At 44.2% G+C, this 12,904-nt stretch overlaps 1 protein-coding gene across 2 annotated transcripts; it reads left to right on the top strand.

Annotated features, from left to right (window-relative positions):
• Nucleotides 1–805: 805 nt before the first annotated feature.
• Rnf19b (ring finger protein 19B) lies at nt 806–12,132 on the top strand (the record flags this gene model as incomplete). 2 transcript variants are annotated; one of them, XM_013519574.1, is given in 8 exon segments in its annotated part: nt 806–1,011; nt 2,958–3,099; nt 4,505–4,667; nt 5,148–5,262; nt 6,469–6,609; nt 7,536–7,743; nt 10,434–10,565; nt 11,325–12,132. In XM_013519574.1, coding segments are annotated over 8 exon segments (1,570 nt in total), but the record flags the coding sequence as incomplete, so codon positions are not given.
• Between the last annotated feature and the right edge of the window lie 772 nt (nt 12,133–12,904).

The raw sequence follows: 12,904 nt of genomic DNA, 5'->3' as shown, positions 1-12,904 counted from the left end.
ATATATGTATAAGAGAATACTGTATTAGTAAGAGGTAGGGAGTGTTCTTAGATTTTGAATATTGTCAAGAAGTAAAGACGTTGAAAGGTATAGAATTGAGGAAAAAAGAAACATGGAAAGGCAAAATGAGCTCTCAGCAGAAGATGAGCACAAAGGCCATCTAGGGCTATTGTCTCTCAAGCTGTGGTCATATCAGCTCCACTGCGGAACTTACCGTGAAAAGGTGTACTTGCTTTAGTATTTGCAGTAGCTCTGTATTTTACAAGTGTTCTGTTCTTTCATGTAAACAAATTCTGATCTCTCTAAATATAGCAAACGATCAAAAGGAAATAGTTTTATACCTTGTTATTTATGAAACTAGCTGTGGCAAACCACTCCTAAGGCAACTTAAACTCAATCAATGCTAGGAATTCAAGTTAAATATAGTATTTATCCCTGCTTTTGTTCAGGAAATAAACTGTGTTTTAGGAATATCAAAAAGAAATGTAGCCAGGCGCGGTGGCACAGGCGTGTAATCCCAGCACTCGGGAGGCTAAGGCAGGAGGATCTTTGTGGGCTCGAGCCCAGCGTGGGCTACAAAGTGAACTCAAGGCCAGCCTGCACTGCATAGTGAGACCCTGTCTCAAGAAAAGCAAAAAAAAGTACTTCTCACACAAAATTGCTCATACTTACTGGGTGTGTGTGTGCGCTCCGTGCACTGTGTGTGGTGGCAAGGTGTTGGCAAACAGCATTCACCCTGATGAATACTATCTCTTCCTTAGATCGTTCTTACCTTACTCATACCTTTTCCTGTTTCCTTACTCAGTTATGCTGTAATTGCCTATGGCTGTGCCAGCTGCCCAAAGCTAACCTGTGAGAGGGAAGGCTGCCAGACTGAGTTCTGCTACCACTGCAAGCAGATATGGCACCCAAACCAGACCTGCGACATGGCCCGTCAGCAGAGGGCACAGACACTGCGAGTTCGGACCAAACACACTTCAGGTCTCAGTTGTGGGCAAGAATCTGGACCAGGTATAAGTTGGCATTATCTCATTGTCTCTTTAGTACTGCATAATGTGAGCCCAAAGTTGGAAGAAATTGTCTTATTATATGACCTCAATATTATTGTGATCAGAGAACAAAATAGTTGTTTCTACTTTGTTTTTAGTGCAGTGCTGTGGGAATTGAACCCATATACTCTACCTCTGAGCTGCATCACCAGTTATTGTTTTCTTTGTTGTTGTTGCTGTTGTTGTTGAGATGGGATGTTGTCCAGGTTGTCCTCAAACTCCTGGGTTCAAGCAGTCTTCCTGCCTCAGATTCCTGAGTAGCTGGATCACAGGCATACCCGTGTGCCCAGCTTAGTTGTAGGTTTTCTTTTTTGTGGAGGAGGGGTTGAGACAGGGTCTTGTTACCTAGTTCGGGCTGACCTCAAACTTGCAGTGATCCTCCTGGCTCAGCCTCCCAAGTGTTGGGATTACAGGCATGTGCCACCATGCCCAGCTTGGTTGTACTTTCAATAATATAATATATTTGATATATAGCTTCCCTCTCTGACCATTATAGATTATCCCAGCCCTATAATATTGAAATAAAACAAAATTGTTTCATGTTTCTTGTTTAAGGAATAGATCTTGGATTGGAGAACAATTAGGTCCTTCTTCGAGGGTCTTCTTCAGTATTTTCATTGTGAAGAGAAAGACTTTTAAATAGTATTAACCCTATACTGTTTGCTTTCTATCTTAAAATGCATCAGTGGTTTTGGACATAGGGTGCAGATTTTAGAAAAGGAAATACCAGTATAGATTAATGATTAATGCTAAAAAGAGGCTGCCACACATCCAGTTCCAGCCTTCACAGTTAGAAGAGTAAACCTATTTTAAAATGTCAGTGGGTTTATTGTCTTGTATGATGTGCCTTAATTTCACTGATGTCATCTGAGTGGGGCTAGAGGAAAGATTTTGCTATTCATTTTTCCTGGTACAGCATAATCTTCTAAGTTATCATTTTAATAGGATAGTTTCTAGCTTGCTGTGAAAATTACCAGGTACATGCTACATAGCATATCCAGTAGTTTTAACATTTTAAATTTAAAGGCATCGTGAGAAGAAGCAGTGGTACACACCTGTAATCCCAGCACTTTGGGAGGCTGAGGCAAGAAGATCAGAAGTTGAAGCCCACTTAGGCAACTTAATGAGACCCTGTGTCAAAATTAAAAGAGCTGGGGATGTGGCTCAGTGCAAAGGCCCTGGGTGCAATCCCCAGTAACTGAGGAGGGAACAAGATGGGGAGACTGTGACGGGAACAGACTGTGGATTGTGTTAATAGCAAATCACAGTAATATTAATTGAACCTGAAAAGTTAGTGTACTGAACTGTTAGCAAAATTTAGAGCCAAGCCGGGTGTGGTGGTGCACACCTATAATCTCAGCTACTCAAGAGGCTGGGGCAGGAGGACCACAAATTCTAGGCCAGTTTAGGCAGCTTAGCAAGAGGAGACTCTGTCTGAAGATAAAAGTAAAAAGGGCTGAAAATATTTATAGCTCAGTGGAACAGCATCCCTGGGTTCAACCCTCAGTCCCACAGCAACAAAAAAAGCTTGAAGCAATCCCAGGCTGAAGATTGTTCTTGCCCTAGGACTCTGCTTATAAATCTGCCTGCCTATTGGCTAGTGGACATTCCATTTTTTTTAGAACCATTTTTCTTTCTGTGGAAGTCTCCTGTTCAAAGTGTGGGTCAAATGCTATATAAGATGCCAGTTGCTGAATAGGCAGCTCATTATGAAATAGGATTTGTTTTACAGAAATTCCTGAGTTCTAGATGTAGCCAACCTTCCAGCAAAATGAGTTGCATACTTTGGAATCCTCAGTCAAGAGTTCTTGACTTCCTCATTTCCTGTGTAGGCTCTTAGGTGTAACTAAGTCAAACGAGGTGTAACTGGGGGTATTTTTCTACCCATTCTTCCATCCCCCTTCGCAGATGACATCAAGCCATGCCCGCGGTGCAGCGCTTACATTATCAAGATGAATGATGGCAGCTGTAATCACATGACCTGTGCAGTGTGTGGCTGTGAATTCTGCTGGCTTTGTATGAAGGAGATTTCAGACTTGCATTACCTCAGGTGAGATGGGAAATGGGTCCCCTGTTTTCATGGTATTATTCTCTTACCCATTTTGGAAAAAAGTTGTCAAAAAGACATAGTTTTTGGTCATTACAGAATAAAGAAGCTGTAAAAAGTTCCTTTGAGGGGTCTGGAGATCTAAATGGGGGCTGGGATTTAGCTCAGTGGCACAGCACCTGCCTGGCAAGCGCGAGGGCGTGAGTTCAATTCCCAGTACCAGGAAAAACAAAACAAAACAAAACAAAGTTCCTTTGAGGCACCCCTCTGATCCTGTTTTTCTCCAGCTCAGCAACCTCTAGGGATTGTTTCCATTACCTTCTAGAGCATGTCTCATTGACCTCAGCTTGACTTTGCAGGCTTTCCACAGTCTGGCTCTGATCTACTTTTTTAGTCATGCTCTATTTCATATAATCTGGGCTTGCTGTTCTCTGTGTCTCTTTTTGTTATCTTGTCTCTGTTTTATCTATCATTATGATTTTGTGCCTCATTCTTGACTGGCATTCCTTTATTGCTTTCATTAGAAATGTCATTGCTACTTTGTGTATATGTCTAATCCAAAGACTTGAATGAATAATAAAATACTATCATAGAGTAAATATTTATAAACAAACTTTGTCATGTGGTATCCACTGTGTGGATAAAAATGCCTCATTTCCAATTTAGTGAACATTTGAGTACTTACTATATAACAGTCATTAGGGACATAGGAGTGAATGACATAATTCCTACTTTCAAATTGCTTATCTTGGGCCAAGGATGTAGCTCAACAGAACAGCACCTGCGTGGCAAACTCAAGGTCATGAGTTCAGTTCCTGGTACCAAAAAAAACATTCTGCTTATCCTTTCAGATACAGAAGATAGCACAAAGGGAATGAGGAACAAGGATCAAACACAGAAAGGCTGAGTGTAAAAGTGGCCAAACTCAGAATATCAAACGGACATAAAGAATATGATGAGCTTTTTATCATTTCCTAAGAACAGAGTTTGTGCTGTCTATTAGGCGTGATAAGACTTATGCCAAGAGACTGCACAGTTGGAGTGTTCATTAGCTGCGGGGTGCAGTGCATTTGCATGGGATGTCAAGTGCACAGGCTGTGCAGAATCCCAAGCGTCAGTAAGAAGCTGGGGCACTATTAGTGGGTCAAGGAAAACAAGAGCTCAGCTGAGGAGGAGGAAAAGGAGTTTCAGTGTTAGAGACCTGTCTTTACCAGAAGAATTAAAGAGCCAAGAGCTCTAAGAGTCTGAGCTTGTCCTTTGCCCTCCCTTGTGTAATACACTTGTTTGCTGTCACCTCCGTAACTTCATCACTCCTACTGAAAAGAAAGCTATTGCTGTTATCAAGCCTTCTGGTGGCAATAGCTGTGTTTATAAAGTTGACGTTAACTTCAGCATGTTTCCTCTGTAGTCCCTCTGGCTGTACGTTCTGGGGCAAGAAGCCATGGAGCCGGAAGAAGAAAATTCTTTGGCAGCTGGGCACACTGATCGGTGCTCCTGTGGGGATCTCTCTCATTGCTGGTATTGCCATCCCTGCCATGGTCATTGGCATTCCTGTTTACGTTGGAAGGAAGGTAAGGCACGCTGAGTTCAGTGCCTGTTCCGCCATCAGGTTTGTTGGCAAAGGTTTGAGGAAAATGAGATGAAAGCTTATATTTATTTCAGAGTTGTCTGAAAACCATCTGGTTCTTAGCTGAAAATAACTTTATTAAATAGATTAAACACACACACACACACACACACACACACACACACACACACACACACACAAGATTTGAAAGTTATTAATATCCTGGGCCTGGCTTGTCTCCCTGACTGAAAAGTGAAACGCTTACTTCATTCCCCTGAATTATTTTGCCTCTATTTGGATTAACTTCTGTATAGTTTATGTATTCCTGCCCTGAGTTCGGTTAAAATTTGAGAAAGACAACTCTTTCGGGTGGAGGGTATGTTTTAAGATACGTTATTTACAGATGAGTATTCACTTGTCCTTCATTCCTGGCAAAATACTGGTGTCCTAACCTGCTGACCTGGATTTTCTTTTTTATTCTTAGATTCACAGCAGATATGAGGGGAGGAAAACCTCCAAACACAAGCGGAATTTGGCCATCACAGGAGGAGTGACTTTGTCGGTCATCGCGTCCCCGGTGATTGCTGCTGTTAGTGTTGGTAAGCTGGGGAGGCCCATGACTCCTCTGCTAGATTTCCAACCATACCAGTTTATCCAGCTGTTCCATCCCACATTTTACGCCAGACTCACCTTAGTAGTTAACTCTACTTAATACTGTTCTGATTATTTTTTGGCTAGAGTCAATTATTAGAGTCTTTCATTTAGTGCCTAAAATTTAGTCTAGAGCACAGAAAAAGTTGAATTAAAGAAAATTGCCTTGAGCCCTAGTTTTTCATCCCTCTTTCTTGTCTCCTTGCCATGGGAATCACAAAATGAAAGACACAATATTGTGGGAGGATGAGGGTTTGTCTTAGAGAAATAATATATAACGTTTCATGTGTTTCTTCATGTGCCAGGAATGATTCTGATGTTTTGCATGTATCGTATTAATTCATTTAATGCTCACAGTCCTCTCGGAAGCAGCATAGTTGTAAACAAAAGGGTACAGTAACTTTTTCTAGGTCATTTTACCAGGACATGAATCAAGACACTCTGACTTCAGGTTCTGTGCTCCTAATAACTAAGCCATTCTACCTCACATAGGGCATTTTTTGTTTGTTTTGTTTTGTTTTTTTGAGATGTGCTCTGTCTGTAGTTCAAACTGGCCTTGAGGGGCTGGGGATTTAGCTCAGCGGCAAAGCGCCTGCCTGGCAAGCGCAAGGTCATGAGTTCGGTTCCCGGTACCGGAGAAAAACAAAAAAAAAAAAAAAAAAAAAAAAACAAACTGGCCTTGAACTCGTTGTGCTCCTCCTGCCTCAGCCCCCTGAGTGCTGGTATTGTAAGCATGCACCACCATACCTGGCCATAGTGTAATTTTGGAATTAACAGTCTGGAGGGACCCTAAACCCCAAGAGTCACTAATTAAATGTTGATTCTTCATTGGTTCTTGCATTAGCACTTCAGTGAACAGAAGCGAGAAAGTGAAAACAATATGTACTCTGTTGGGCACTGTATACATGCATTCTCATCAGCTCTAGGAGAGTAGGTCCATGGTCAAGCAGTGAATTGGAGCTAAAATTCTCAGCCAGACCTTCCTGATGGCAAGTCTAGTTGTCATTCTGTTGCATCAGGCAGCCTGTTTGGGCTGCCCACTCTGTTTTTCTTGGCCCTTTATAAAGTGGTTTCTCTTTGCCCAGCCTCAGGAGGAGGATGTAGGGCAGTTGCAACCTGATGACCTGCTGACACGCTTCCATCTCTTCCCCTAGGAATTGGTGTCCCCATTATGCTGGCATATGTCTATGGGGTTGTGCCCATTTCTCTCTGTCGGGGAGGTGGCTGTGGAGTTAGCACAGCCAATGGAAAGGGAGTGAAAATTGAGTTTGATGAAGATGATGGTCCAATCACAGGTAAAAGGATTTTTATTTTCCATTGGAATTTAAGGGACGCAAGATAAAAATTAATAAAATTCAGCTCATTTTACAGAGAGATTGTCATTGAATTATTCTAGATAATGAGCTTTGTAGGGGGTAAAGTATTTTTAGCTTTTCATTTCTTTGTTCCAGAATTATTAGGTTAATTCCTCTGGTACTTGTCTCTGTATGGCAGGTACAAACTAGTAGGATTTGAAGTAACTCCAAGTATGCTGGTGGCAGTAGTGATTATAATAAAGCCTCATATCTGCACAGTACTTTATAATTTTCAGAGGACTTTACACAGTTATTATCTCACTTACTTTTTACAACAGCTTTCTGAAGAAGGAGGGCAAGGGCTATTATTATCCCCATTTAAATGAGAACTTCTTTAAGCTTTTATTTTAGTAGCTATTTAGAGCTTCTGCAGAGCAGGGATGAGAACAAGTCTTGACTCCTACTTGAATGTTGTTTCCACTTTACCGTCTTAACCAACCTGGACACAGAGCCCCCTAAAGTTTTTCAGGCTTCCTCCTGGAATCCACATATCACCTAAACATACGTTAAAATCTCCAGTTTGATTGAAGGCAGGTACAATGTAGTAGAAACAGCTAGACTTGGAATCAGAATTTTAGCTTGGTATGACTGTGACTTTGGTCTAGTCACGGAGTTTTAAATTCTGTCTTTGTCTGAAATCTTCATGTAGGCTATTAGTGCCTAGTTACTGGCAGGATTAAATACAAAGATGTTAAAACACCCAGTGTTTGATGGTTGCATATAGTAGCTGTTCACTGAGTGACTATCTTAGTACTTCTCTACATGAAAATCCTGTACTCTGAGGAGTGAGTTACTGCACAGAAGTGCCTACCAGACTGTCTTGCTGCTGTGCTGTCTCAGATCGAGGTGTTTGGTTCCACCCACAGTGGCAGACGCGTGGCGAGCCCTCAAGAACCCCAGCATTGGGGAAAGCAGCATCGAAGGCCTGACAAGTGTGCTGAGCACCAGCGGGAGCCCTACAGATGGACTCAGTGTTACGCAAGGCCCTTACAGCGAGACCGCCAGCTTTGCAGCCCTCTCGGGGGGCACGCTGAGTGGTGGCATTCTCTCCAGTGGCAAGGGAAAATATAGCAGGTAAGCAAAAAAGAATTTTCTAACAGAAATAGTTGGAATTACAAGTGATACTAAGCCATCTCTACCAGGTCTATTCCGTGCATCACCTCTCTTTAATTTAGTGGTCAGTGGTGGTTTCTTTTACTTTCAGAAAAGTTTAGAGTTCTTTCCACGGTGCCATAGGCGCCCCATATAAAGAGTAATCTCGACTAGACCCTGCCTCCACTACCTTAGGCTGCCTGCTCCAAAAAGGGGAGGAAACAGGCTTTTTACTTTTTTGTCTTTTTAATCTTTTTGAGACAGGGTCTCACTATGCAGTTTAGGCTGGCCTTGAACTCCCTTTGTAACCCAGGCTGGCCTCAAACTCGCAACGATCCTCCTCCCTCAGCCTCCTATGGCTGGGATTATAGGCGTGCATCGTCATGTCTGGTGAAACAGGCATTTTTGTAGAATTCCTGAGACTGGTTCTCACTGGACTAGTCATTGGCTTCCAGTGAATAGCATTTATGCTGTGTCTTACTACACTGATGCTGTGGTCCTTGTAACCTTCCTATTCCCATTTGATAGATAAGGATCAATTCTATGAATTTGTGTTGAGAATATGTGAAGCTTTATGACTGAAAAGATTATGACTTGCCTGGTTAGCTAGAACAGAAGCAGTTGATTGGCTGAGAAGAGCAATCTGGGGAGGAGCCCAGGTGGGGCAAAGCAGGGTAGAGAGGTCAGGGTAGAGAGAAATGCTTGCCTTCACGTATCTGAAGGCCTTCAGCCAGGAAAAGGATTAGATTTCTGTGACTTACGCCGAAAAGGTTAAAATGAGTAGACAGAAGTAATTTTGGTACAGTATCGAGAATATAGGAAGTGTTTAAAGTGAGACCAGATGGCCATTTGGTTATTAAAAGGATTTAAGCGAAAGATGACAGGTGGGCTGGATCTTACACCTTTGTGCCTGTCAGTCACCTGGGAGCCTCTTAAAAATAGATTTTAGGGCTCATTCCCAGAGTGAGTAACTCAGAGTCCCCTGGAGTGGGACCTAGGGATGTTTGTGATTAAAATGGTTCCCTGGGGGCCGGGGATATAGCTCAGTGGCACAGCACCTGCCTGGCAGGCGTGAGTTCCATTCCCAGTACCCACAAAAAGAAAAGCTCCCTGGTGAGTCTGTCATAGGTATCATGTGACCCAGTAGCTAGGAGCCACCTAAGTAGGTGGTGGCCTTTGAGAAGGATTTTGCCAGTTGAGAGTGAATCTGTGCAGCTCTGGTCTCTGACCAGGTGCTCTGTCCTTTGCATGCCCCTCATTTTGCATCCTTGCCACACCTCAACACATTCTTTTGTTGTTGTTTTGTTTTGATTTTGTTTTGGTTCTTTGTTTTTTTGAGACTGTCACTATGTAGTTCAGGCTGGCCTTGAGCTCACTGTGTAACATATATATGTTGCCTCAGACTCTGTGATCTCCTGCCTCAGCCTCCTGAGTGCTACGATTACAGGTGTGTGCAACCACACCCAGCTTCCTCAGCACATTCTTGAAGGGCACTTGAAGCAGAGCGGGAGAGCAAAGGCACAGGTGGCTGGGTGGACGCTGCCGCCGCCTATGTCCCATGACTCTGGTGTCGGTTGTGAGGGGATCCCACCCCCATATGCTCGAGTAGTCACTGCTGTGCTCTTTGAAAGCCAGCTCTTTTGAAAAGAGCAGACAGACATAATTGGAGAGTGACTTGCTGAAACTGCAGCTTAGCCAATCCAGCTGTTCCAGTTCTGTGAAAGCCTTTCCTTTATAGGAAGTGAATGAGTCAGATGGGTTTGACTGTGAAACCCATTATGAGGAAATATTTAAGTGTGCAGCAAAATGGTGTTAGAGCCAACAAAGGAAATAGTTATGGGTCTCAGCTCTGAGACACCATTGGGAAAGTGCTGCTCTACAGAAGGGAGGAGGTTGGCTCTGATGATAAGTTCCTCAGTCCTGTAGCCTGGAGGTAATTTGATTGCTAAGTGTTTGAATTCCTGTTGTGTACAAGGCCTGGAGGATGTGTGAGTGAGGTATAGTCTCTCTCTATAGCTCACAGAGGAGTGGGAGAGAGGCACACAAACTGATGAGCAGGGAAATGGCTATAGGAGCACCTAGTTGGCAGTGCCTGATTTGCTGGGCCAGGGAAAAATGGTGGCTGTTGTTGTTAAGGGCTAAGTATAAGCTTTTCGGGTAAAGAGAGGAAGAAGAGCTTCTAGGGATTAGCAAGTGCACAGTCATGGAGGTATGAAGTACAAATCTAGATGACTGTGATTTGGGGCCTACAATGAGAGGCGGAACTGGAGAGCTTCCTGCAGACCAGGAAGACCCTCGCTGCCTGTTGGCAGGAGGCAGCCAAGAGTTAGAACTGCTAGAGTGATGGCTCTTTGTCCACACGGGCACTGTCTGGAGGCTGTTCGACTTGGACTGAGGGGCCACTGGAAAGACAGCCCCGTGGTAATTGCCCAGGCAGGCGCTGTCAAGGGCCTGAAATGAAGCAGTAGTAGTGGGTTAGAAAGGAGGGGACGATTTCAGTAGCTATTTAAGAGAGAAAATGCGTGGGCATGTGTTTGAGCTGTTTGACAGTTGGAGATGATCAGACAGATCATGACAATTCGCAAGAGAATAATGGAAGAGACTGTGCCGGGAAGCAGACTTTCTCAGAATGCCAGGTCTCGTATTAACTTGAACGTCCCCTCTTCACACAGGTTAGAAGTCCAAGCCGATGTCCAAAAGGAAATATTCCCCAAAGACACAGCCAGTCTTGGTGCAGTTAGTGACAACGCGAGCACAAGAGCTATGGCCGGCTCCATAATCAGTTCCTACAACCCGCAGGACAGGTATGTGACAGCCGGCTGCCAGGACAGGGCGCGTTGGAACCTGTCTGGTGGGCACTAGGTCTCCCAAAGCTCACTGCCTCCTTTATGTCCCAGCTAGTGGGATATGTTGTATGCCGTGTGAATTCTCTGAGCAAGTTCTTGGTCCTGGAGCGTTTGCCATCACTTGGTTCTTGTTAGCAGCTGGTGTTAGAAATTCTTTCCTTCCGTTCCCCGCTTCTCTCCATGCTCCACTCCCACCACCACACGCCTGCTCTTTCGTAGTTGCCGTGTCTGTCATTCCTCACATGAACTGAATGAATTCTCGCATGAACTCGCATGAATGTTGAAGAGCTAGATTGGTGTTCTTCGGTCTCTGAGTCTGGTTCCTGCTCTTTTCTTCCTTGATATGGTTCCCGTAGCCTTTTTTTCTTTCATTTTGAGTAGTGTGTCTGGCCGGTGGGACTGTGGTACTTCCTCACTGCAGGGATTCTGGCTTCTAATTGTGATACAGGAATAGAAAGGTATAAAGCTTTTACTTTCACATTTTGAGTAAGACAGTATGAGGTTCTGGCCCTCTGTTGACACTTAGAAGCTCTGTTTCGATGTTTAAGGAGAATTGCTAAGGGTGTGTGCACACGCGCACACAGCAAAACATGAGCTATAGTTCACTGTTTACCTGTATTTTTTAGCTTCCTGGTTCTGAACCCACAAACTGCTTTACCAGCAGGTATAGCATGACCTATGCGCATGACTCCACACAGTGGATTTTTGTCTCCACAGAGAATGCAATAATATGGAAATCCAAGTGGACATTGAAGCCAAACCAAGCCACTATCAGCTCGTGAGTGGAAGCAGTACGGAGGACTCACTCCATGTCCATGCTCAGATGGCAGAGAACGAAGAGGAAGGTAGTGGCGGAAGTGGTGGTGGCGGCAATGAAGAGGATCCCCCTTGCAAACACCAAAGCTGTGAACAGAAAGACTGCCCGCCAAGCAAAGCTTGGGACGTCAGCCTGGCCCAGCCAGAGAGCATCCGCAGTGACCTGGAGAGCTCTGACACGCAGTCAGACGACGTGCCAGACATCACCTCAGATGAGTGCGGCTCCCCCCGCCCCCACACTGCAGCCTGCCCTTCCACTCCCAGAGCCCAAGGCGCACCGAGCCCAAGTGCCCACAAGGACCTCTCTGCCCCAGCTGAGGGACAGACTGTCTTGAAGTCAGAAGGTGCAGAAGCCAGAGTATGAGGTGGAATGAATGCTCCTGTTGTGAGAAGCACACTTGTAACTGCATCTTTTGGAACCTTTTTTTGGGGGGGAGGGGTTATGTGTTTTATTTCAAAGATTCTCTCGTCAGGTTTTCCCCAGGGAAATTCTGAGAAATTTGCAATTTCTTACCAGATATAAGATAAAAAGATTTTTTTCCCTTAGTTCTCCCCATATCTTTTTTAGTTTTAATTTATTGGTTAAACTGATATTGGCATCTGTGAGGTGTGTCAAAGAGTGTACATATGTATGTGTGTATATTGTATGTATGCTAACATATTACTGAAGGACACATTTTAATAAAGATATCTGTCATAATTCAACTCATCTCATTTTCCTTGGCTTAGATAGTCCAGCAGAGCCAAGTGTTTGATTGAACCAGAACACTCCATTTTTGACAGTCTCTACACCTGAGTTTTAACCCCAGGAAAGAAGGATTGCACGCACATACAGCTGCAGTGGTGTTGCTTATAAACCAGTGACTCCTAATGTAACAGGAAGTAAAGCAGCGCTTGATTGGGAGAGGTAGTCAGACTGCGGAATCATTAGCTGAGTCAGCTGGCTAGGGAAGCAGTAGTAGAAACGAACTTGGTTTGCCCTCTAGAGGCAGCGGTGCAGTTCCCCTGTAAGTGCTGTCTTGCGTTGTGGTCGCTGTTAGTCCCGTGCTGCAGAGGAGAGAAGGGTTGGCAGCCCCAGGAGCCCTGAAGAGACGCCTCGGTGAACGCTATACGGTCGCGGGGCGCACCGGAGGGAGTGAGGCACTGATTCCGCATGTCACCACGCACTGACATAGCCTAACTGTGCTGTCAGGTACATGCCCTCTGTCCCAAAAGTTCTGTTTTGCCAGTCTAAGCAGGAGGGTGTAAGAAATCTAAGATCTATGATAAAAGGAAAAGACCAGAATCTGAATATAGTTCATTTTATCTGACCTTGCCTTACAGATAAGAATTGAGCTAAAGTGGGGGCTTTGGGCACTGCCTAGAATGTATGTGTCCTTAAGATGAAGGTTCATACACATAGCAGGAAAAGGCAACAAACAGTTCATGAGATCTGATGCAAGACTGCAAGTCTGGCAGTCACTTACTTGGTAACAGCGTGA

This window comes from Chinchilla lanigera, unplaced genomic scaffold (genome assembly GCF_000276665.1).
Source record: "Chinchilla lanigera isolate Chin_1 unplaced genomic scaffold, ChiLan1.0 scaffold00051, whole genome shotgun sequence".
In the NCBI taxonomy this organism is placed as follows: domain Eukaryota; kingdom Metazoa; phylum Chordata; class Mammalia; order Rodentia; family Chinchillidae; genus Chinchilla; species Chinchilla lanigera.
Note: the sequence above shows the minus strand (reverse complement) of the source record. Positions and strands in the feature narration are given on the sequence as shown.